The sequence below is a fragment of the Haemaphysalis longicornis genome, unplaced genomic scaffold (genome assembly GCF_048455015.1).
Source record: "Haemaphysalis longicornis isolate Haplotype H1 unplaced genomic scaffold, Haemaphysalis longicornis Haplotype H1 scaffold_4, whole genome shotgun sequence".
Taxonomy (NCBI): Eukaryota; Metazoa; Arthropoda; class Arachnida; order Ixodida; family Ixodidae; genus Haemaphysalis; species Haemaphysalis longicornis.
This window is the reverse complement of record NW_027526361.1, coordinates 5,754,622-5,780,813: the sequence shown is the minus strand read 5'-3', so window position 1 is coordinate 5,780,813 and position 26,192 is coordinate 5,754,622. Positions and strand designations below refer to the sequence as shown.

The window sequence follows — 26,192 nt, the reverse complement described above, 5'->3', positions numbered from 1 at the left end:
GATCTACATCACCACCTCACCGCGCTGTCTCACTGTAGTACGCTCTTTCCCAATCAATGGGACCAACACCAACGATCAGGCTCTTCGTCAATCCTACGATTTGCCTCTGTCGTAGAATTATCACGCATTTTTTCTAAGGACTGATTTTCCTGCTGGCAGACGGCTGTAAAACGCGCATGTTTTACACTCATCACACAACCAGGCACTGCAGGACTACAGAAACTATGGTGCTATGGTCCCTAGAAAGGCCATAGCAGGATAACGGCCTCTCCCACAGACCTGCAACCCACTCCTGTCCTGCGCTGCCAGAGTCCATTCTTTTCTCGGAGATTTTCCTTAATTCTTCCCCAGCTCCATCGAGTTAGTGGTTTTATGTTAGCCGGCAGCTAAACATTTGTCGCTGTCACAGTAAACATTTTTTCTCTGACCTAACCAGTTAAACGGCGTTCGATGAGATGCGCAACCCAGTCGCACCACGGCGGAGCCCCGCGCGGCGTGCTACCACGTACCTCAGCGGCGTTGGCGGGGCACGGACGGCGGCGCTCGTGGCCGGGCGGGCCGTTGAACCTGCGGCGGTGGTTCTATCCCGGGCGGTCCGCAGCACCGTGATTTGGGCGCAGATCTCCTATCGAGGCGCACGGAGCGTGGCGGCGCAGCAGCCGGCACCCGCAGAGTCGCGGCCGCGTTTTGCCTCGCGCGGGCCACTGCTCACCCGACAGGGGAGCGCCGCCCCTCGAGCAGCGCAACGTGGACGCGCCACCACGGACACGTTTCGCACAAACTCGAAACTACTGGGCCCGTAGTTCCCTTTCTTGTCTGTTTAAGCCGCGCAGAAGGCGCCGATCGCTTGCAGCTCGCCGGGGCTTGAAAGTAAGACCAGGTTGCTCGTTTAATTTTTTGATGCCGATGCGTCACCCACCCAGGGTCCGTGGTTAGCCTGTCCAAGTCTCTGTCTTGGTACACTTGTAGCTTTTAAATTTACACCGACGAAAATGCAGGCACCAGTGCAAACCTCCCTGTGCGCATTACTGTAGGCTGTGTTCTCTCAGCCGAGCACTTCGCTTGGCACATCGCTCAAGCAGAGGCAGATCCAGACCGGCCTCGTAAAGGGATACACCACTGCCCTCAACAAAGCCAGATTCAGGGCCAGTAAGTTGTCTAGAAGGTGCTGCACGGCCGATGAAAGAACGAACAAGGGGAGAAGGGCTTCACTATATACGCACATGTCACAAAGTTTCTCCAGCACATGATCATCACAATCGATACACCTCCTGCAGTGGTGCAACTACTACGGCCAAGGCAAAACTGTTTCTTGCAGGTTTCGTTTTTGCCATTGGTGCTGATGTTCCTAAGGGGGAATGTAACATTTTATCACAAAATGTGCCTGGCTCGCGAGAAAAATCTCGTTATACATCACGAGGTCTCCACCTCAACATTTTCCCCCAACAATAAAGCGCTGCATTCTAGTGATGCACAAATTTCAGTAACATTGTCCTGCGGAACAAGCTTTTTGCCGTAGTGGTCCCTTTGTTTACTCAGCGCTTCCTTTGTTCATTCCCCCCCCCCCCCCCCCAAGACAGTGATTGTGAACCTTGTACAGGCAGGAAAATGTGCTTGAGACCATGTGTAACCAAATCGTCTTGGGTTACACAGCACACAAGAGTAGTTGAAGAAGTGACATAACACATTCTGCATAAAGTGAATTAAAAGAGGTTTATTCAAGAACACGAGTCAACTGATTTCAAATTTACCTAAGGTATAACCATTTGTCACATACGAGTAAAACTACTACTTCGCCATTGCAAGAGTTACCCTTTTCAACCAAGTGTAACGACGTCCCATTAGCAACCGCACTGAATAACTGCATTCTTCCAGATGTGAAATGCGGCAGAAAAACTTCTTAATTTCTCGCCAATACTGCACGTATCGACAGGGCAAATACACAAGGAGGCACAGTACCTCCACTGAAAAACACAAGTGAAAGCAGGCAATGCCTTGCAAAACTGCAGCGGGCAGAGAATTGAACACTGGAACAAGAGACACAGCTTGACAACATGGATTCCTACCAATGTCACAAATATTTCCCCTCAACTGTACAAGTCCTTGCCAAGCAGCTCAGTCCCCCCAGGGTCGGCATCACCCAGGCTTTGTCCTCACAACAGCCCGGGTAAATGCACGCAGCTGTTGGTTTCACCCCCCCTTTTTTTCACAGGAGACTGTGTGTGTGTATTTAAAACTGCCACAAATGACAGCTTACACAACATCACACACTGTGCAAAAAGTGTGCAAGACTATAAAAACGAGCAAACAATATCGACAAGTTTTTTTTGCTCGCAGCATTGCTCCATTTTCACTGCTTTGTTTGCACTGAAGCAGCATAAGTGGGCGATGGTGCCACAAGCTTAGAAAAAAAAAAAAAATTGTTAAAAGAGCTACATGAGCCACACTACAATTGCAAAAGGCAAAAACAAAAAGACAAATACAAAGTCAAAGTTTTCTTAAATACATATCAGCCTAGCATTTATACAAAATTATTGCAGGCACTATAAACCACGCTCAACACCTTGGCCCAGCACACTCACTCCTCTGACTACCAACTCGAACAGGTCGCAGAAGTGCGAACTCAAATGCCATGCGACAACCGCCTTTGCCGAGGGCCAAATATGCACAGGCTGGAAACATCGCGCACACTAATAGAGAGACTGGGGGCGAGTAAAAGCGAAGAACGCCCAGGTCACGTGACAAAGTACCACACAAGTACCGTAAATGCCGTTACACTTTTCTTGCCTCGCCTCTGGAAAACTAACAATGGCCACTATAGCGATGCTTGCACCTGACTCGCTCAGCTTTTCAGCGTATTGTGTAATAATAATAATAAAAAAAAGATAAAATACGCCTAGCCACATCTTGTCTACCAGACATGCGCACACACAAAAATAGGTGATTACCCCAAGAAAAAAGTAGCTCTCTGTCAACTAGCCCACCCTTTAACAAAGTCAGTCTAGAAAGACGTTAACGTGCAAGCAGGTAAGGTGCTTGTTTGCAAAAGCAGAACCTTTCAGAGAGCCAGGAAGTCATCACCACTTTTGCAATACCCGTGCACTGATGGGAAACACGGGGGCAACGGTTTCAGAGCTTAACTAAGTGGCCCCGAAAAAGTGCAGGGGTAAGAAAAAGTTGTGAGAGCATTCAGTTAGGCGATATTCCTCTCCACAAAACGCGACTATTCGCCAACTGCTACCTCCGACTGAGACAGTAAGAGCAAGCACAAGCAAGCCTTACAAAGTTCTTACTATCCCACTACATTTGCATGCACCAACCCATGCAAGAGCCTCGCACAGCGAGAGAAACATTTATCCAAAATTTTGATGTCGTAACAAAGAAGAAAAACAAGGTTTCACATAGCCCTGCTGCAGTGCTCGGAAATTCCTCTTAAATAACACTTGAACTATTACTATGCCATAAATATCTTAAGTAGCTTCTCGTTTTAACAGCACACATTAAGTTACCAAGCACGCACTTTTACTAACAGCAGTCCCGCCACAAGTTTAGACGCCTGGCGTGACAATGTGCACAATAATACCCCCCACAGTATCAAGTTGTTATCAGCATCCCAATTAAATGTAATTGTCAGTGAAACTGGCAACTTCCAGATATAAAAAGCAGGTTCAACAGCAAAGCACTCACTGCACCAAATACACACAGCTCAAAAACTGTTGTGTGATTATGGCAAAGCAGAATGCATACATGCGCACTTAAGGCCGCCTCATCAATGCAAAAGAGCTCATGTTCGCTAACAATAAAGAGTGCTTACTGAGTGTGACAAAATCTCCTGTATAACCAGGAACAACAAAATGCCAAGCACCAACAAATTTAGTCGAGAGCTTCATTTATGAGGGGCTTCTGAGATGCCGCAATTACATGCTTGCCAGCATTAACTGTACTACAGCAAAAGTGCCGCCGACTGCACTTGGAGGGTGGTTTTATCAAGCCCAGGGCATGCTCTGAATTGGCCCACATCCAAGCTACTAAAAAATAAATAAAATAGCCGTTAGCCAAAACCAAAACGCAATGACCACACAAGGCTCACCTGTGCTCCACAATAAATCTCCCAACGAAGCCTGCTCTGCATACATCTCAAAGAAAAATTTCAATGCCTGAAGAGCCCGACTCGGCGTGTAACAGCATTTGTGAGCAACTGCTCACGCGGCCGTGCCCCAGTGCTCCCCAGAGAGCAAAGAAATCGCTGAGGGCAAGGCTTGTCCCTTCCTCTTCAAAATTACGCTCGAAAACAATTGGCCATAACTGAACGATTTCACTGCACATCACTTACTGCCCCGTGGAAATGGACGAGGGGAGTCGGTAGCAAAGATGACTTTCAGGGGCTACTACTAATTTGCACCCTGCCTCAGCATACTTCAATGCCGACCCTAAACAGGTACACAAAAAACAAAGCCAACAACAGCGTGTTGTAAGTGTGCTCTTTGAGGAGATAATTCTTAATATAACTGCTATGAAACATTGCGCTAATCTACACGGCTATCACCCAAGGCAATCCAGCAACTCGTCATAACCTTACTTCTTATTTTACCGAAATACACAACAGGCTCATTTTACTTTCTGATCACACTCACAGCTTTGCAGGTTCTTTTTTCATAAGGAGCAGCAACTCAATTTGTGCGTTATTGGCTAGGTATGGGCCAAGAGCCTATAATTTTTTTTACTTTATAGGGAGACAAATAGCGTTACAAACTAGCAAAAAACAGATGATTATCTTTTGTCAACATTTTTTCCACCGGTTGTTTGCACCCTAACTTGGAGTAAGAAAAAAATGAGAGGGAGAGGACAAAAACCGCGACTACTACCGTGAAGCTCCAAATCACTTTCTGTAAGAAGCTGATCTAAAAGAAGACGTCAGCTTTGCTAGTAAGGTATAAAAAATACCACTCAGCATCCCACTAACTCACCAACTGTTTGGCCGAGAACCTTCCTTATACTTCAATAATTGTGCACTGCAACACACCCACCATCTTTCCCGACTTCCAACACATTACGGAGGGCTTATTGAATGACACACTAGACATCAACTTGGCCACTCGGGAAAGCCAACGGAAAAGGGCTGTCACAACAAAGTGCAGGCAGTGAAGAGAAACGAATTGTAAAGGTGGCATCTATTACACAGGGGAGGCAAAAGTACTAAGGTTAAACAAGGTCCATAAAAACTGAAGATAAAAGATGGCGAAAGCTCCGCTTTAAAAACCTGTGCGCCCTCAAAAACGAAGATACACACGTACAGCATATATATATTACAAACAGGTGTCTGTCCCGCCTACTCAACAGGAGCCTTCTGCATGCACGCATCTGCCTTGCTTCTGCTGTAGCCCAAACCAGCTGCAACAGCACTCGGAGGGAAAAGAAGCAACCGAAAGAAGGGGGACACAGGCCTGCAAGCCACGACAGAGCTGCCACTGCCAGCCATAGCCTTTCTAAATTAGGATTAAAAAAAAAGAAGCTTGCGGAGCCCCCTCAACTTTGGTCATCCTTGCCACATTTGATTGCGACAGCTGTTGCTGTAGCTCAACCTGTCTCAGAGCACGCTGAGCCTGCTGGAGCCTAGTCATGAGCAGCGCACCTGGTTGTGACGGAAGAGCTGTGGCTGCTGGCAGCAGGGCGCTGGTCGCTGGCGGCTCTCCCGGACGTCCGCACTCAGGCCATCTCGTCGTCCTCATTGTCGGGGGTGAAGTCCAACTCCTTAGCAAACTTCGAGAACTCGTCGCAGTCCTTGAGGTCTTCTAGGGTCGACTGCAGCTCGGCGGCGAAATCATTGTCCTCAAACTTCATGGCCGGCTCGTTCTCCAGCGAGCTGTTCCAGTCGGAGGTCAAGAAAACGTCCTCCGGCTGCGCCAGGGGGTCGGCGCCCGTGTAGCCCAGCGGGTCGCTGGCCGAGGACTGCTGCTGCTGCTGCTGCTGCTGCTGCTGGGGAAAGCTGAAGCACTGGCCCAGGCTCGGGGTGGCCGGGTAGGACTTAGAGAAGCTGTCCGCGGCAGCGGGGGCGCCGGGTGCCTGGGGCTCCACCTCTTCCTGGAGCAGCAGCATCTGGTGCACGGGCACCGAGCGGCTGCGGAAGGCCGACGACGAGGAGGCACTGGCCAGGCTGCTGTTCTTCAGGTACTCCTGGATCTCGTGGGACAGCGGGTCAGCCATGGTCAGCCGCTGGGGGAGCACGGGCCCGGAGGCGTGGCGCTGCCGCGCAGAGGACGACGCCCACAGGGGGGGAGCGTTCGCAATGCTCTCCTTGAGGCCCGCCAGCCAACTGGGACTCAAAGGCGGCGGCTGGCCCATGCCCGAGTCGGTGTCGCTCGGGAGGAGGCTGTCGCACAGCGAGGGGGCCGGCGGTGGGCACGACACCAGCGGCGACAGGGGCGCCGACTGCGGAGACGGTGGCGGCACGCTGGACGCCGAGTTGTGACGCGACCGCAGCAGCGTGGGCGTCTCGCCCACCGCGGGGAAGGTGAAGCCGGGGGTCTGGGTGGAGGACTCGCCCACCATGGGGGACAGCGGGGCGCTGCGCGGAGACACCAGCTGGGAGGTGGGCCCGCCAGGACCCGAGCTGTGGCGGGCGCGCCCGGGGAGGACCGTGCTGTAGCCGTTGGGGAAGGTGACCGCCTTGCCCAGACCGTAGCCCGTGCTGTGACGCACGCGACCAGTTGCCACTGGCGTGCTCTGGGGCGAGACGAACGGAGAGCCAGACACGGACGACACGCCCGAATCGACGGCCTGGAAGGGGGTCTGCCGAGTGGTGCTGCTGTAGCCGCTCTGGCCAGAGCTGTGCCGCGACCGGGTCCAGGGCACCGGCGTACCTCTGGGGGACACGAAGGGGCTGCTGGTCGCACTGGGCGGCTGCGAAGAGGTCCCCACTGCCACTGACACCATGTCTGTCGTTGAAGCCATCAGGGGTGATGAGAGGGAAGGCAGGATACCGTCGGGGAGCGTGGTTGTTTGGGGCGAGATGGGTGTAAAAAAGTGGCCCCTAGTGTTGGGGCTGCACGGAACGGCCGATACCTGGCCGGTACCAGACAGAACTGGATCCAGTGAAGCCTGGATACTCGGGTCGCACTGCAGGCTCCCTGCATCCCCGACGGTGTCTTTCAACTTCATGAACCCATCGAGTGAAACTGCACCGAGGTCGCCCTGTGGCTGCAGCCCACCACCCTTGCTTGTCCAGGCACTTGTTTTCCAGTGAACAGTCGACGAGGATACGTTGTTTTGAGGCAAGGTGACCTGCTTGAGCGTCGTTCCATTTTTCAGGTTATTGATTTGCCCCAAGAGAAATGCCGGGTCTATGTCGCAGTCCAAGTCCACACGCTGCTTACCGCTGTTCAGGGCCTTGGCGCTGTCCTTGCGCTGGCATGAGCTTGTCGGCAGGTTCCTCTCCAACAACATCCGCAACTGAGACAGCTGGGCAGTTTTGTGCTCTGCGCAATGGGCCTTGGTCACGTCACTTAATGCCTGCGCTGTAACTTCGGCACCAACTGTGCCCTGCAGCAGTAGTTCGTCCTTGGACGCGAGCTTCTCCAGAACGCAGGTGTCGTACGAGGAGTTGCCGTAGTAGTCGTTCAGCGCCTCCTTCTCCAGGTGCACCACGCACATCTCCTCCTTGACTGCTCCCTCGGAAGGCAGCGCCAGGTCCGTGCCGTTCTCCGTGTGCCTCCTCTTGCAGCGCAGGGCCTCTCCGTCCTCCGAGTGCCTCTTCATGGTTCCCACCGACAGCTCAGCGCAGGGCTTGGCTTCCCACTCTGCGCCGGTGCTGCCCGCTCCCTCCTTGGAGGACACCTGCAGTGCCGTCTGCGAGGCTGTGCTGCTCTGCTTGCCGTTGGACAACCCTTCCGGGACCGCGTCGGCGCAGACGACCACGGGCGACTGGGATGCAGGCCCCACCTCGGCCGCCGGGGTTCCTAGGCTGACGTCCCGGAAGCAGTGCAGAACCACCGCGGCGCTCCGACACGCAGCCGGCTTGGGTTGGATTTTCTTGTACTTGCAGCCCGGCGTCGTCGCGGCCGGTGCGCCGCCGCCGCCGCCCAGGGGCTCCTGGGAGCCCAGCTGCAGGCTCTGCACAGTGGGGACGTAGATGATGTTGTTCCCCGCGGGCGGGGCAGAGGCGTGCAACTTGGGCTGCTCTGGGGGCTCTTCCTTGAGCCGGCGCAGCCCGTCCGCCCCTTCAAAGGCCAGGGACGGGGAGGCCTGCTCCCCCCGCTTGCCCTGGGGGGTGGCTGCCAGCACGCGGCGGTGCTGGGCACGGTCGGCAGTCGGGGTGCTGCACTGGGACGGCTGGGCCGAGTGGGAGCGCGGCTCGGCCAGCTTGCGCTTCTGGTCGCCCAGCCGCTTCTTCTCCTGCAGCTTGCGGTGCAGCTGCTGCTGCGCCTCTCGCCGCTTGCCCGGGGCTCGCGGCGCTGCGCTGCTGCTCGCCTGGCCTCCTGCGGGGCAATCCACCACCGTGTGAGCCAAACAGGCTCTCCCTTCCTACAGGGTTTTCACCCGCAATGCCGACTGCAGCTCGGCTCGTCTCTTCTCCCCAGCGAGCCATCTGAGGTTTCCAATATGTGGAGTTGCGCTACCTTGGATGCAAGCAAGCCCGCCTTTACTCTTTGGTCACACATTTAAGGTACATCAAAGGCAATCAGGTAACACGTAATGAGCCATTAGAAATGGTAAGGGAGAACGGGAAAGATGTCTGCGAGCAAACGAAGCAGCGGTGTTTTAGAAGTCTCTAGGCTAAATTTTTCAGGTTGACCATAGGAACTGCGTTTGTCACTTAGGGGTAAATATAGACCTTATGCAAAAACTGCCGCCCTCTCGCGGGAACCGCGTGTGCTTCCGCCATGTTGGGGGATTCCCGGATCTCCGGATACCGCAGTATACATGATAGCCCGGGGTTAGCGATGCGCACGTCGGCATTTATCGTTGTCCAAGGTGCTTAAGTACTGCCGTGTAACTTGCTGTGCACAAAGATGATACGAGGACGACCACGAAAAAAGCGTACACATCTTTTTTTTATTTATCAACGGAAGCGTGATTCGAGCCCTGCGTGAAGTCACTTGCGGGTGTCGACTTCTTAGCGCAGTAATATTATAGCTAGATCGCATGAATAGTCGCGAAACGAATAATATGTGCAGGACTAAAAAGGTGCCAAAGTTAGCTATTTTCTAGCCCTGTATTTGCCGCCGAGCACTCCTGCCTGCTGGTAGTTAAGGCGCACTGCATCGGTCAGCTCGTACTTTATCGAGGTGAGTTTTGAGTCTGTTGTTCGTGCTTTGCGCGCCCGTGTTTTCTTTTTATTCTGGACGTTCGCTGGGCTTTTATGGAAGTACTACGCATTCTTTCATTTGCCAAACGTTACAGGAAATAAGGGATCCGCGAGAGTTGCAACTTTACGTAGCGCCATGAGTAGCGCAAGTACCGTACGTAGTAAACCGTGTATCGGTCATTTACCGCTCGTCGCCTGCTGTTCGACCGTAGCTAATTTTCCCAAGATCAAATTTTTTGAGTGGAATTTTCCAAGAGGAATTTTCTAAGCGGTATTGTGCACCCAGTTTTGTTGTCCAGGGCGCGAGCAGGAGACGCTCAGCTGTCGCCGCGAGGCACGCACTTACGAGCGCTCGGAATTTTCTCGCTCTCTCAGGTTTTCGCAGTTTCTTTTTTTTTTTTTTTTGCTAAAGCCTTTGCGTGTGCTGGGGATGCTCGGTGGTCGCCACGAGGCACGCGCTCACCAGTGCTCGGCAATGTATCGGTAGATTAATTATTCATTGGCAATTTATTGGTAATATATTGGCAATTTTAACGCGTTACACGCCACACAGGTTACGTGCTACACATTACGGCCAGCTACAACAGCTCGGCTGTTAAAAATGCAAGGTATGCAGTTTATTTTATTTTACTTTTTTTGTAGGTTTCCTCTGCGTCCCAGAGGACCCTTTGCGTATAGCTATATCGTGGAGTGCCCCCCTCCCCCATTTCAACCTCGGGACAGCCCGCATCGGCTCGAAGTGCTTCAGGATGACCTCTTGAGAAACCCGCAGGATGCGAACCAACACGGATGTACTTTCAATGTTCGCGTTCTCACATACAAAAAAAAAAAAAAAAAAAAAAAACTACTACTAATAATAAATAAATAAAAAAATAAAGAAGAAGAAATGCGACAGCCTCCAAAAGCTTCCCTGCCGGTGCCTCCCTGACTGTTTTTTCGATGCATAATGCGTATTTACGAAGTCGCTCGCAAATGTGGGCAACAGAGAAAGGTCCACAGATCACTTGTCACTCATTTTGCTGCGCTTAAATCTGAATATAAAAGGATCGCCAAGCCCAGAAAGCCCCTCACACGCTCCGTCCCAAGCAATCCCACGACCGCCGGCCCTCAACATGGCGTCGAGGGCTCGTTTCGTTTTTCTCCCGGTAGATGGTGGCACTTTTGCATAAGGTCTATAATTCGGATACCCTCAATATGTGGCAGCCAAGTCATCTTTGCAAAAGGTGGGTGAAGGACCAGGATGCCCTTGTAGTCATTACCAAAGGATAGGTGGAATGCTTAAACACACTGGTCAGCTGTATGAAGCTGCTAAATGATTGGCAGTCTATTATCAAATGCATAGCAACAGTGTCTACACCCCGACCAACACGAATGCTTCTCGAACCCATTCAGCATTTTTAACAGTGCTGTGCTTGCAGGTCAAAGTAGTCTTGCGCAAATGAAAGCATTGCTATTGCTATAAAGCACTGAGGTTCTGGAATGAGATGCACCTTCCCTTGATACTATATAACTAGGCTCTAATTGGATAGCAAGTGAGCTCCTTAACAAGCTGATCTTAGCTACATTCCCCTTGCCATCTGTTACATTGGCGAAGGCGTCCAGGAACCGAGCTCCATCGCGTCCATCATGAAGTATGGTGAATGAGAGGCAAGCAGGAGAGCTGCCTCTGTTCTGGACGCCGAAAAGCCGAGAGCAAAACTTGACTGTTTAATGCATGGCGATACGGGAGTTGCGATGGTACAGGAACAGCATGGCAGTCAACGGGCAGAGCGACACTCTTCAGTTGAGACCCCAAGGTGAACTTAAAACATGACTCAGGCGGAGTAATGCCTCAGTCAAGCCTGCGAGGCGACTCGGCCGACCAGAGGGATTGAATTTATACGCAGAAGTGCCAATGAACCACAGCCTTCCAGTGCTTTGCACATGACATCAAAAAAGTACAAATACACAAAACATTTCCCATAGGTCCCATGACGGGAGCCAGCGCAAGCTTAGACGGAAAGAGGGAGGAAAAAAAGGGGTACAACGTCAAACACACACAAACAAAAGTACTTTTGAGAGCAGGTGGCAACGAGTCTGCCACCGTTGCCAACAACGGCCGTTCGAGAGGATTCTGGCCGTGCCCATGAATGAAGTAAGTTGTCCTCCCCTCCCAGCATCCATGCTATGTGGGAAAGTATCTCAGCACGCTGTCGTGCTGTCAAAGCCCGCGCACCGTGTCCGAGCGCACAGACAGTCAACACATCCCACAGTGGCACCCTCCATAGGAGTTGCAGAGATGTGTGGGGCGTTACTTTCGGAGCGGTTTTACAGGTAAAATATAGCTACATGGCGGCAGAACAGATTAGGCGAGACATGATTAAGAATGATGATGGGTCTATTTACATTATGCACAAAGTGGCCATGACGGCGCTTACATGAGGTGTGCCAGCCACTTCGTTGTTCTTGGGTCAAGGCGCTGCACAGCACTGCCTCCTCGATTCCCGTAACAATACCAATGATATCACAACAATGATGCTGTGCATGTGTTTGCAAAGCCATGAATGGACGGTTTTGAAAGTTTTAGCAGCCCGATTGTTCCTTCAGGAAAATTTCATTGGAGCAAAATGGTCCAGAAAAGTTCATTCGATGACAAGAGAAACGATGCGCATTACCTTCTATGAGCAAATCACAGATAATGGGAAATTTTTCCTTGCAGCAAGATTTGACTACACATCAGAACATGAGGCAGAGCCACTTTACGAGAGCATATTATTGTAGGAGCCCTTGCCAATTCATATCATCCATCGCGGCATGATATTAAGTCCATAACGCCTGAAATCTAGCCTATGCATGTAATGCACGTTGGCAGAGCAGTTTTTTTTTTTTAATCCTAGGGTAGGGGAGCAGGCAGGGTCACTGGAGAGATCATCAACCTTTAGAGGGGCCGGGGGGGAAGAAGGCAGCAAGCACCGACCTTTGTCACTGGCCGGCGGGGCCTTGGCAGAGAGCAGGGTGACGGCGGCCACCGAGCGGGCGTCCACAAAGGTGCTGTCCACCAGGTGGCGTGCCAGGTGGCGCACGCTGGGGAACTTGTGCGAGAGCACCTTCTCCGCCCACTCCCGCACCAGCAGCCACGAGGCCTCGCTCAGCTCCTCTCGCTCCACAGCATCCTCCTCCCCTCCTCCTCGACAGCCCTCCTGCGGTCGGTGCGAAACGTCCCCCCACTGCTTCCTTCTGCCGCTTTACTCACTCTCATTTTTACCCCCCAATCAGGCGCCCGCATGGCCCTACAGCTCAACTATGTATAACAAAATAGCAATCTTAAAGCACGGAAGTGCTTCCTAACAAAAGCCCTATTCTTTAAACTGCCCTACGTCTCCAGTTTTACTTTCCCGCACATATTAATAAAGTTAATAAAGCTACCCATTGCCTCCCCATATCGCTACACTGATTCTTGTTCCCAGTTGAGTCAACCTGCCATATAAAAATAATACAGTGTAGACCGTTTATAATGTACGCCGTGGAAGCTGCGAAAATCCGCACTATAAGCGGTACTGCACTATAAACAAAACATGCACCAAAGCAACCATATCGCAAGCTACCGTTCAATCACTGTCATCACTCAAACAAACGTCACTTAGAAAAAGAGGTACTGTATTATCTATTATTATTATCTTTTTTTTTGCATCAGACATTGCTGCATGGTCTTACAAACCACGAGTGCAGCTTTAACTTATATGCACACTGTGTTTATGTTTTGAGGGATCTGCGTTTAGCATCTAGAAGAACGAATGTCGCAGAGAGAGAAGCAGCCCGGCTTATGCCAGCGAGACGACATAAGAATAACAGCTAGCGCTTTGCGTTCACGATGTTGAAGGCGGTTGCTTGGCATCACAACGTACAGGTAATGAAAACTTCTAGCGCCGGCCGCAACTCGGCTTGCTATCTCCAAACAGTCAAAGGAAAAGGGTGGTTGCTTATCTGATACTCAAATAGGAAAAGGGTGGTTGCTTATCTGATATTCTAAATGGAAAAAGGTGGTTGCTTATCTGCACAACCTTCTAATTGCAACAACTTATTGTGCCCGGGGGGGAAGGGGGGGGGGGGGTTGCGGTTATCACAGCGAGTGCAAACGAAAAAGGAAAAGGGTGACTTTTTTTAAATGCAGAGCATTTCAGTAACTCACGATGTCACCCGCGTTGATGTCCGTAGTCGTAGTCCGCACCCCTCCCCCTACACTATATAAAAAAAAATACTATCCGGCGCCTGGTTTCGATCCCTCAACCCTGCGGGCGGAACGCAATGTACATGGTGCTCTACCCACTGCGCCACAAAGCCGACACAGAATGGGAGGCTACGAACGCGCCTTATATCCTTGACTCATTCAAACTACGTCAAGAAGCTGCTGATACAATGCATTCACTACCACCAACTCCCCAAACACTAAACGTTAACGCAATACACCCACCCCCTATGCGACGCATTTACTCGAGTCCCCCTCGCGGGGAGATGGGCCCAATTTTCTTTTTTTCTGTGTGCATGTAAGAGGAGAGAAGAGAGCGCGGGCCGTGTTGGATGGCTGAATCCATCTTCTTTCTTTTTTGCGACCCTAAAACAATGTCACATCTGCCCCAGTCAATTAGCAAACCAGGAAAAAAAAAAAAAAAAGCCATTATAAACAGTATTGTGTCTTGGGCAACCGCATTATAGGCAGTACGCTTATGCATTGAGTTTTATGGGAGGCCTATTGGTGACCAGGAATACCTGGGTTATATCCGTTCCTGCATTATAAGCGGTTCTGTTATAAATGGTCTAAACTGTACTAATAATAATAGTGGACAAGGCTTTACTTTCTATGCATTTCCAAGGTACTTCCACACATTGTGACCCACTGCAGCAGCAGGATGAAAAAAAAAAACGTCCTTTACTGATGCCCTATTCTTTCTTTTCTGCAAAGTGTTAAATACAAACCCAGTAACAATAGCAATATGAAAAATTCTAAATACAAATCTCTGCACCCCGGTTGCACTCACTTTGGTCACTGAGTCATCACTTGCTGAGAGGATGTCTGGCAACGTAGGTGACTTCATTTCACACTTCTTGCGAAGCCCACTGTAGCAATACCTGCGATGAGAGAGGCAGCGCTGAGATGTCTAACAGCCCGTTAGCAAGGTTCAAGTCAAACTCGCACAGGCCAAGGAGAGGCTGGTTGGCACTTGCCTGGAATTGCCTCGGGTGCCTAGCCTCCGTGGCCGCACTGACGGGAACACATGCTTCATCACCTTCCCAAAGTCGGCAGCACAGAGGGCTTCAATCTTGTTCTTTTCAAAGAAGCTCCTGCAGTTCAGCAACACCACAAGTCACAGGTCAGGTGCCCATGCACTCACTGCTCTCATCGTCAGCCCATTCCCTCCCGCACACTTCCTGCCCTGCCCAAGTCCTTCTTTTGCCACCAAATTATCTATTTTGTCCCTCAGTAACTCTACCGCATTCTTCGAAGGTATTAGCAGGCATTTAAAGACCAACTGCTCATGAACAGTGCCTGGCTGTGATGCAGTGATGCAGGGCATGACACGTGGGCCTCTTGTTCTCTACTCAGGGGCAGTGGGACTGTTCCCCCACTGCTTGCATGTTCCTTTTCAACAACCAAAGAAAGAGTGCCATTCATGAAACCATGTTTTCTTCTTGATCACAAGCGCCGTTTTAGGAGGCTCACTAGCAATTCATCTTCACAGTGAGTGAGGGAGAAACAGCGCTAGCAATGCCACGTTCAGCCTTTTATCTTGAGAGTTCTACCCAGACAAAAACAGAGGCTTGGCCATAGGCGACCTGCTCATCCATCGTACCTCTGCACACTTGCTTCAGTGTAGATTCCGGGTGCCTTCTGATGAAGTGGCCCCCTAGTGGTTTAAGGTCAAAGAACAGCGCCGGTAGATACCAGCTGGAACCAGCTGCACACTGAATGTCTGCCTTGCGGCCCTTTCCGCCATCGCACAGTCAACCGCCCAGGCCTCCCTTGCTGTCGGGTATGTGGTGACCACCCCAGCATTCAGCACACATCGTGGTCCGGTCCTCGAGCCCCTCATTCGCCTCACTGCCCCTCCCCAGACAATCTCCCCCTCAATGTCCCCCGTTCCTGGAAGGGATGGGCGACTCCACCTATAAACATCCGTGCAGCACATAGCTTTTGTGTCGGCCTCCATCGCTGCCCACCGCTGCTGCACCTTCCCGTCCACGCTTGAACTCCACCATTAGCACCCAGTGAGGCAACTGACTTCCGTGATTCAGACATAAATCTTGCAACAAAGTGCAAGAAATCTTAAAGGAAGTGTAGCAAACTGTGTAATAAACCTGCACACCTGTACTCCTCGTACACTTCCTGCTTCGGCAGAGACACCTCGGGGTCTTCTTCGAGGTGGCTCTGGATCCAGGTGTAAGTCTGGGCGACCTCTGCATCGGCTTTCTTGCCCAGCGGATTGCCCGAGCATTTCCTGGGCGGAATAGGAAGAAAAAGGATTTCGGCATGCTGTCCTGCAACTGCAGCTACAGCAGTTGAATTGTCTCCAAGTAGTACACCTACAGTGGTTATAACTGCAGTAGCACACACAGGCCTTGCAAAGCAGAAATTCCCTTCTTCAGTGTCAACTGTGGCAATCCTTGCATAAATTGGGCACTGCTACCAGCACTACTTCAAAACAGTGTTCATGGTCAATTAAAAACTGACAAATAAACACCTATGTACTTTCTCAATTTGAAGCACCCTTCCTCACATTGGCAGAAAGGACAATAAAAAAATAAAAGAAAACTGCAATTTTAAGGAGGATATACTTTAAGGGGGACGAAATAAGGGATTTCGGAGGCAAAGAACGGACTCGAGTGGCGCAAGACAGGAGCGGTTGGAGGCCTGCGTCCTGCAGTAGACCTAGTGGGAAGCTCTTTTTCCAGGTCCTTAGCCCATGGGCAGGGCTTAGGCACCGGGAGCCAGTGATGACGTCACTGTGTTTCACGAGAAGCGGCGGTGTGGAATCATGGCGGATTCTAGAGAAGATGCCTCGGCACACAGTGGGCAGCACTTGTATTCCAAGATGTTTTTAGCTGATCAGTTGGTGCTTTCAGTCGACAGCAGCATACGTGCGTGAAGTGGGTGATGTGCTAGGGCCTGGTGGGTTGCACTTGCATTCGAAGATCCCTCTTGTTTCAGCTGATCAGTTGGTGCTTTATGTGCACGGAGTGCACGTGGGTGATGCACTAGGGCACTGCTTCAAATGTTCTTTTCTGTGAAAGTTGTGCGGTGATGTGCCGCAGCTACGACGTGTGTTTGTGCGTCTGCCCTGTTTCAGCTCATCAAATAGGTGCTTCCCAATCAACAGCTTATGCGCGTGATAGGGGTGATGCGCTAAGCCACCGCTTCAATTGTTTTTTATTGACTCCCGTGCAAAGCCATGTGAAGCTTGATCCAGCAGCGCGCAGTTATGATTACTACCCATTTTCCCACCAAGGACTACGTATGTGCACTGTTGGTTTGTTAAAAACAGTACTCTGTGGTTTTTTACATACAACATCGTCAGCAGACTGTAGAAGGAAAAGAAAAAATCGCTACTAGAGTCTCCTTTGCGAGATAAATTTCGTAATACCCCCTTTAGCAACCAGTGAGAATGCGATTACTATGTTGAAAGAATATGCAAAAAGAAAACACTCACTTATGACCTAGCACTAGTTAGATCTACACCTTTCAATTCATTTGGTGTAGTTATTGACATCGTTCAGAAATGCATGCCCGAGATAAAATGTGAGCTGGCACCAGCTACTTTATGGTCAGATTCCCAGCTGAGCTCAGCTGTTCTCCCCTGGTACTGTTACAGTGTTCGATGGGAACAGTGGCGAATTTCGCCATAAACGAGCTCGCACCAGCTCATATTTAATCTTAAGTACAGATCACAATTCAAACTTGTCATATTCACTTCGCCGACGTGTGGAGCGTCTAAGTGAAATAGGTACAGTTTCATAGCAGCAAATTTCTCCCTTAGATAGTGTTGTTCGTACACTGCTCATAATTTTCTTGATTTCTGAAGCAATCAATAACCTAAATGTTAACGTAACAGAAGCGCAATGTAGTGCATGTTCAGTTACAGTCTCCAGAATTAAAACAATCAGCAGTCTTCTTTTATTAGAAATCAAATTAGCCTAGTGGTCATTAGCATAGCGACTGCAATGCACAGAGAAAAACATTAACGGAAGGTAGCAATGTGTATTATGCATTCATGTGGATATGTACAGCACTTACATACTGACCTGTTCCACACATTACCTGAAACAAACTATGTGTGTTTTAGAAGTGTCACTTTAAGCAATGTCTAATGTGTGTACCCTACCTGGAATCATCATGATGGCAGGGGATTAGATCCCTTTAAAACGCATGACACATTTGAAACAAGGGCTCATTTAACTCCATTTTTAATAGCGTTGCGTGTTACTATGATGGGACAAAAGTGGGCGGGACGAGGCATTTATTTAATGATGGAATAGCCACGTTACGGAGAATATGATGAGCCTAGGTACAAGTTGGCAGTTGACAAATTAAGGGAGTTTACAAATTAGTGTGTCACATTTAAAGTGATATATGGCTCTTGACATTAAAAGGAACTACAGGCAGTCCTGAAACATTTCAGTAGAAAAGGGGGGGGGGGGGGGGGGGGCATACGCACAGACAGTGTGGGTGTTTATATGCCGGCTTTGAACAAAAACAAGTAGGCAAATGAACGCAGCATTTGACGCGAAATAAAACGAAAAAAATTTCTCAATACTCTTGGATCACCTCTTGTGCCAACCGTCATGCACCTGTGATGGCAGCACTTACATCTTTCAAGTGCACTGTCGCAGTTTCTTCAATCGCATTAGGCGGCACGTGGCTTGACAAAGAGGGGTTAACATCTGCACACGTCCCCTGACTGAAAGTTTCCCAGCATGCCTTCTAGAACACCAGTGCTCTTTTGTAAAGGAAGCTGAGCTGGTTGCATCGTGAACAGCACTAAGAAGCACCCCTTGTGTGCCTCGTCATCTTAGCACTGTTTACAATGCGGCACTTTTTCGTTCGCTGTGAGAAGCAAGGCGTTTCCTGCTGAGCTGACGGCTTTTCTTAGCAAAGCTCAGGGCCTTTGGCCTGAGAAGCTTTTGAGCGGCAGTCCACTGCACAAAGGAATCAGCTCACTTAAAATGGCACAGGCCTCCTCAAGCCTCTTGTTAGCATACTCCAGAGCTAACGGGCCTGTGCAGTAGTAGACAAAACAAATTTTTCTGTGAGCCTACGGTTCAAGCTGATGAACTTGGAGGTGTGCATAGTGTAGTTGTGACTTCATGAGGTTCTGGTTGTGCTGCAGTGTGGCCCAGTCTCTTTTCTCCTGCATCAGTGTCTGGCGTGCATGCCACAGATACAAAAGGCCCAGTTACAAAACGCTGGAGGAATGAGGCCTAAAAATAGTACAGAAAAGTTTAGAGGGAATTTTCATTACATTGAAGTCCATGCGGGTGCGTTCTTGGGGCAACACTTCCATCCACTGTGTGCCAGCCGGATGGTCGTAAGCACACTTGGTACCGTCTAGCTGTATCTGCGGCATCCACATCCCCCACCTTGCACTCCAGTGCAGTGTTCATTCTCTGCATCATCAGCTGGCCTGTCATACAAGCAGACTCGGGTATTGCCACTACATGCCCCCTAAGGGGATGGTGAACGCATCACACGCCTGCTGTGCCTGCCTAGTAAAAATTTCTCTACATGAGCAGAGATCAAAGTAGTCAACGATTTCTGCTCCCCTGGTTAGTGTTCTGGTATTTATTCTTTGTTTTGGGCCTCTGTACCATTATTTGTGGTAATGACTGCATTGAAGTCAAGCATATATGCACTTACCTACATCTCTTTGACGGCCAGCCATTAGCATTCTATGTACAACCTCAGCTTGTCGTTTGTGCCATGCTGGGTCATTGAAGGTCGCATGTGCAATTCCACTTCTTCTTCAAAAGAAGATTTTGCAATCTTTCCCAGACTTATAAATAAGTACAGCATCCCCTGACTGCCCATAGCAGTCCATCCTTTGAAGCCATTGGTGCAAAGTTTGCTCCTTGTGGAAGTCGCATGGCACAACTATGCGTTCTGGAAAGCACTTATTCGAAGCATTTCTTTCAGCTTGACCATAGTCAACCATCGAGTATTCAGGAATGAATTCAGTACTTCATTCCCTAAACACTTCAAAGGCTTTAGGTATGCAGGTTCTTGTTTCGAACTGTGACAAAAGCACCAAAGGTCAAGTATCCAAGTGACGTCTTCACAACAAATAAAAGAAGCGGCGATGCGTAACTTGCATTATTAGTGGCATCGAGGCATGAAACTGGCCTTATTCGGGCTTCCTCATGGAAAATATTCTTGATTGTGCCCAAGATGACGGCGACACATCTCCCCCCCTTTTTCCCAACTTCTCCAACTGCATTTAATCTGTTCTTCCCATTTATTTCATTCATTAGCAGAAAAAAAAATGCAGGAAACTGTGCCTCATAGGTAATGATGTGGTTTCGTCGGTGAGAACTCGGGAAATTAGCGGCGCACAACATATTGGCGTGTGATGTGTTCTCAAGCCGTCCGCTTATGCACTGCACCTGATAAGTGGCTGTGGTCAGAATGCGCTTTCGTGTGATTTCATGCCTGTTGTGTAAATAAATAATCAGTGCTGTGGCGTTTGGCAAAGTGCTCCAGATTTGTGATCTTTTGACAACTCGGCATAAAATAAATGTGTGCACTTTCCAGTCTTCTCGTGAACGACTCCTGCAGGTGTTGTTCGAAAGCTAGAAAAGCTGTCCAGGTTTCGCCATCTTTCATCAAATCTTGCAAATATTTTTTCACAATGGTCTCCTGCGGATCGTCATACACATCGGGATCCATGATTTTGAGGCAGTGTACTGGAGTAAGTGAGAAAAACATGTAGATGGGCCGAAGAAAATAAATAAAACAAAAAAAGAAACATATGTGGCGTTTTCTCATTTCAGAAAGCCGTGAGCTGGCGCTGCTCAACTCGTGTGGCCAAATTTTCTCGAATTTCAGGCCGCAAGCTGGTCAGCCCGCACTCGCATTGCTCCACGAATGGGGAAGGCAGGGTACGGGCATTCCTACACGAGATGCCATGTGGTGCAGAGAGAATGGGGGTGTCGTGAAAGCGGCCGCGTAGCAAGAGGGAATGGGTTGGACAAAAGAGAGGGTGACCGAGTCATTCACCTTCAAAGGGAACCCCGAGCCAGAAAATAATGCCGCGGGCAGCGGCGCGATTCCCTGGGAGGCCCAGGAGACCACACTATTTGGTGATGTACTTATATTCCAAGAAAATTTAGGCTGCAGTATGCATTTTCTGTGGCAAAGCGCTGAAGCAAAGCGACATGCAGTTTTGTTGTTATTTGCTTACACCGACGCAATCCCCGCTGTGCTCAGAGATGCGATTAAGAGCCAAAAACACCCCGGAGGAGAAGTTTTCTTTTTTTTGGGGGGGGGGGGGGGGGGGGTTGACATCATGGGCCTTCGTGGCATAGAAGCTCTGCTCACGGGCTAAAAACCTGGAAAAAAAGCTTCCCGGACCTAGTGGGCTGTTAGTGATGACGACGACTTCTAATCTAAGCACAGCCGCATTTTCACAACACAGGAGTAGGCATTCAGATAGTGAACGTCAAGACCACAATGTTTCCACAGGCGAACTGTCATTGTCCCGCCTAATAGCCCTGCTCCACTAGCGTCTAAATGTCATTTGACTCAAATGTGAAGTGCTGCTCCACTGCGTTTTGAAATGCCATTTTGCTCAAATGACATTCGAGCCAAATGTTACATCCAGGAAAACATTTGGACTCTTAAATGTCATTTCTAGCACTCTCAGTATAAACAAATACATTACTGGTGTACTTAAAACAAACAAAATGTTTTGTATTACAGGACTTCGTTTACTGCTCGTTCACTTAAAGGAGCCATGAAGACAAAATACAAGTTTGTTTTATTTAAAAGATTTCGTGTTTTATAGAGCCCCCGGCGCTTCTTTGGATGCAAATGATGCTTTATTCACTGAGAAATTCATCAATTTAAGTTAAAACTTTGATTTTCCCGCTAAATCGTGTGTTTCCGTGGTCTGCAATGACATCACAGGAACCGACCGCTCTGCAGCCGATTGCGCACGGCCGGGCTAAAGCGGCGGCGTTCGCGTGTTTGTTTAAGTTACTGAACCTGGATGGCGCCACCATCCGTGGCCAGCCGTTTTCTGCCTTGGTTTGTTTTTTATCGTATTTAAACTAGGCTTGTTTTTGTTCTGGGAGAAAATAATCGTTTCGTGAAACATACGGCTCGCTTGACAAATATGGTCATGTAAGACACCGTTGCTTGCATCAATCGGCCAGTGTCATCTGAGACAACCCCAAAGTCCCGCAGTGCTGTGCAGCTAAACCAAGCGCAGTGCACGCAGTACCAACAGCAGTACAGATCAGTACTTCTATGTTTACATGTGCTTTCGTAACTTCCACTGTTTGTCCCACCATTCTCACTGATATAAAAAGAATGTGCCCTTAATTTAAGTGCACATAGCTCATTCTGCAAGCTTATAAGCTCAGCCTAATTTGCGTTTGCTTTTGCTGGCCTCCGCCAATCGCAGAGCAGGCTGGTATGACATCATAGGTTCTGTTGCGGGAAATGAGCGAGTGGGTCGCACGGCCATTCCTTCTTCCAATTATACAGCTTATTTGAGCGAAGTTTACGTTAAAAGTGGTGTCAGTATGATTCTAACAAGCAATCTTTTGAATGAAACAAACTTGCGTTTTGTCTTCACGGCTCCTTTAAATCGTGATCTCAAGATGTCATAAGTCCGTACTCTCAGCACCAGTGCGAGCAAGCGACCAACCAGTGAGGCCAGACAGCACAAAAGCCTCGATTTCGATTCAGAATTAAGCAAAAGCCATGTCAAAGGTTACGTTATTAGTAATTTGGTATCATTTTAATGCCAAAGACTGCCACTAAATTTGATTGTTGCATTATTGTGTAAAAATAGAACCCGACAGCAGCAGCGCCATGCAGCATGGTGAGCTATCGTTAAAGCTTTCAAATGCCATCGAAATTGTAGTGCAGCGTGGCGGATTCGGAATGGAATTCGAGGCACTCCATTTGAGTCAAGTGACGTTTAGTTTAAATGACATTCGGACCTTAGTGTAGCCGACGTATTACAGGGTAGCCAGGCCCAACGTAGGCTTTTTTTTTTTTTTTGAGTGAAAAATTCCAGAGGCAAGCTTTTATGTATGAGGTACTTTCACAAATGGTATCACTCACAAAACAAGTGGAGCTATTATACTACGAAATTACAATAGGCTCAAACAATTTCCATATTTGTGTTATGCATCCAAATTCCGCTTTTTTTTATACAAGAGAATTTTACCCACCCTGACTGTTTTAACTGAAAGGCCTATATTGTTAAGGCATTTCACTAGCAAACCCCATAACCTTTATCTGACGAAGCCATACCTAGTTTTAAAATGCTGTGCTGTATACCAGTTGACCTGCTGTGTCGCAAATACCCGAAGGTACCAAACTGGAATAAAAAGGCTGTTTGGTATACTGCATGCTTGCTTAGCAAACGAATACATAGGTGAAGGTAAGGGCAGAAAGTAAGCATTATTATTCTTTTATGGCTCTTTTACCGGTTCCGGGTGCAAAAGAGGTTAAAAGGTGAGTTTTTCATTGCAAAGTCCCTTATATTCAGTAGAAGGAAAAATTGAGCATGATTGAATGAGCAGATATGCCACCGTGTTGCCTATGTAAGTCTTCATTCTAGCCGTTGCAGAGATGTGCAAGTCTAAGGGAACAAAAGAAAGGTTGCCCTGAGGACAGCACAAGGGGCGTCCTTTCACCACCACGACCCCCTGCGCGCACTGCAAATGGTGGTCGATTGCCAACAGCACAGGACTCACTGCTTCAGAGGATCGGCTTCGACCGGTGTCCCAGTGGGAAGCTGGAGATAAAGAAATAGCTTCTCGATGTCTGACAGCTGACCAACATCCTCCTGGGGATACGGGAAGGCAGAGAGAGCACACAATCAGTGTTCCACAGAGTGACGGCACACAGGCAGAAAGAGAGGGCGTGCCACGTAACAGCGCATTACTTTGGCTCAGAAATGCTCTAAAAAAATGTATGGCCTTTTCATTCCCTATACTACCATCGCTGACGAAAAACTGTGCTCAATCGAAGTGCAGATCTATTTTGTGTTCTGATGCTAAGTTTTGCCTTTTAAAAATGCATTTATTCCTAAAGTAAACAATTTGCCCAAAAGACGACTTTTTCATCACTACAAAGTTGCTCTTTACAAAGCTCAATCTGCAAGAATGCTATCATTACACCGACACAACTTTTGCTACCAAGAGAGATGGAACAGTTGAAACAAGCCACTGATGCATTTTTCTAGTTAATATATCACGCTTAATTAAATGTTACCTTGTCTCTTGAAAAAGCAAAATGTCGTGGAAACTAGATTTTTTAACTTATACCCCTGTCACACGGGCACTTTCAATAGCGATTGAGTCGATCCGGATTGAGCTCAATCCGGATCGGGCGCATGCTACACGGCAGTTTCTATCGCGATCGTGCTCCATCCCACTAGAAATCAATCCTGGTTTCTCAAGCGCGATCGATGCTTCCAAGCACGATCGAACGAAAGCGGCGATACTCTCGTCCCCACTCAGTAATGAAATTGTGCCAAATAACTTGACCCAAATAAGCGTGCGGTAACATTTCCACAGTTACGTATACCTACGACCGCGCGAAGTTACCAGACGGCGGCCACAAGTACATCGTTAGCGCCATCTGGCGTACACGAGTGCAACCGGTGCAACTTCTCGATCGCGATTGAAATGGGCCATGTAGCAGCGGCAGTGCGTTGAGCGCGCTCAAAAACTTGATCGCGATTCACTTCAATCGCGATTGAAAGTGCCCGTGTGACAGGGGTATTAGCAACGGGTGGACAGCTAGATTCAGCTCAATGGTTGCCCTTCTGAATTACAAAAACATGACATTGCTATCAACATTAACTGTTACACTTTTTTCCGAAACACGATAAACAAATTTATTTTCCCAGAGATTATGGCTAAGCGGCAGACTAAGTATTTTCAGAAGACAGGAAAAAGAAGTGCTTTCACTTACAATGAGGGTCGCTATCTTTTTTCTTGCTTCCTCACTGCAAAGGGGAAGCAAAATTGTTATGAATCAGCCTGTACATTTATTTACAAATAAACCTGTGCTCAAAATCATGCTACTCATACATCGCACTGAAATAAGCATGCTAAAGTTAGATGAAAATGAATGACAAAAACCAGTGTCAAGGAGTATTGAGTGCCATGTGTGATCCTCAAGCGTCTAGTCTCTATTTCAATGACATAAACAATCAAGACAGTTTAAAATTAGTACTCATGGTTACATCGCACAGGTTACGTAGCAAAATCTAATACAAAATGAACATGCCAAGCAATTTTAATTTTGCCCAGAAATGTTTAACACATTCGGTGCACTGTTCTGGGCAATACGTTCTCCGCACTAAAAGCCGCGCACACTGGAGGCCGGAACGGCGCAGGTAAGAAAAAGAAAAGGGCGAGTGATACATTTCGATCACGGTGGCCTCGGCACAGGCACTCTGTAGCGAACGCGCCGCAGCGGGGCAGCTTCCCGACAGCGGGCAGCACTGGTGCTGCCGCGCGAACAAGACAGCGGAGTTGCCGTATGCAACCGCGCATAGCACGCGGCGTTTGCAGTCTCCTACGACGGCGCGCGATGCATGATGCTTGACCATCGCCGCTTTACACCTACACCAAGCGTGGACCGGGTCCCGTTTGACGCGACGTGGCAAGCACGGGCTTTGACGTACAACTAGCCGCCTCCATAGCACCCCAGAGCGCGGACTCCGGAACAAACACATACAAACGAATACTTTTTTTTTCCCCTTTCTTTCTTTGTTCCCTTCAAGCTTTCAGCTCAAACAAAGCAGAGCAAAGCGCTGAAGGTCTGATGCGCCGACAGCGCGAATTACCTCAAGTAATTAGTAAACGCCTGAGCCACTATCCTCCTAAAGTGGCGGTGTAGTTTACCGAGACAAGCAGAGTGGCACCGCCGCAGCGAATGGAGCCATGCAGGCACGCTTGCACTGGACACACAACAGCGCCGAGTTTGCTAACCGCGTGAGAACGTGGCGCTCGGAAATGAGTCTCCAATACTTGTGGAAGAAAAAGAAGGCATTTTTGACGCGTGACTTACGATGCCACGCAGCAAGAAATTAGGAGTCATTGTTTACGGTTTCGATCAGAGCATCGGGCCTGCGAGAGGTGCCATCACCTGATTGATTGCTCGATGTGGGCCTTCATCCAGTTGTTCTTGATCGGTTTCGTTGCTTCGGCCTCCAGCGGTCCAGAAAACATGCCCATGTTCTCAGTTCCCGGTACATTTTCTTTAAAGTCAATTCCGTTACTCAAATGACTGCTAACGTCAATAGCACAGTCCGCAGCTTCCACCTTAGGACGCTCGTCTTTCACGCAGGAGCCGACTTCCGTTTTGACTGACGCCTTTTCCTTCTTCAACGTCTTCGCTTTTGCAGGATCCATGGTTTAGCTGAGGATTCACAATTTTTACACAGAGGACACACTTATTTAAAACGATTACCATTTTGGCACGGGAATCAGCTGGACGAGTTGTTAGAGGACGCCGTAAAAGATGTCGCCAAATCTGCTCTCCATGTTTCTGATCCCTTATTCCAAACTGAAATTGTTGAGCCAAATACCTAAATAAATGTAATTGAAGAAACAGTCATCTTAGTGCACTGAAGACGCATTGTTACGATTGTCACAATTTCTTTGCATATGT

At 49.0% G+C, this 26,192-nt stretch overlaps 1 protein-coding gene across 1 annotated transcript; it reads right to left on the bottom strand.

Moving 5' to 3' along the window:
* Positions 1 to 1,694: 1,694 nt before the first annotated feature.
* Positions 1,695 to 26,192, bottom strand: LOC144178162 (uncharacterized). The gene is made up of 8 exons (XM_077705745.1): positions 25,668 to 26,192; positions 24,486 to 24,519; positions 23,261 to 23,352; positions 15,646 to 15,777; positions 14,507 to 14,623; positions 14,320 to 14,410; positions 12,261 to 12,483; positions 1,695 to 8,474 (listed from the first exon to the last, which is right to left on the bottom strand). The coding sequence occupies exons 1-8, from the start codon at positions 25,931 to 25,933 to the stop codon at positions 5,707 to 5,709; spliced, it is 3,723 nt and encodes a 1,240-aa protein (XP_077561871.1). The 5' UTR covers positions 25,934 to 26,192; the 3' UTR covers positions 1,695 to 5,706.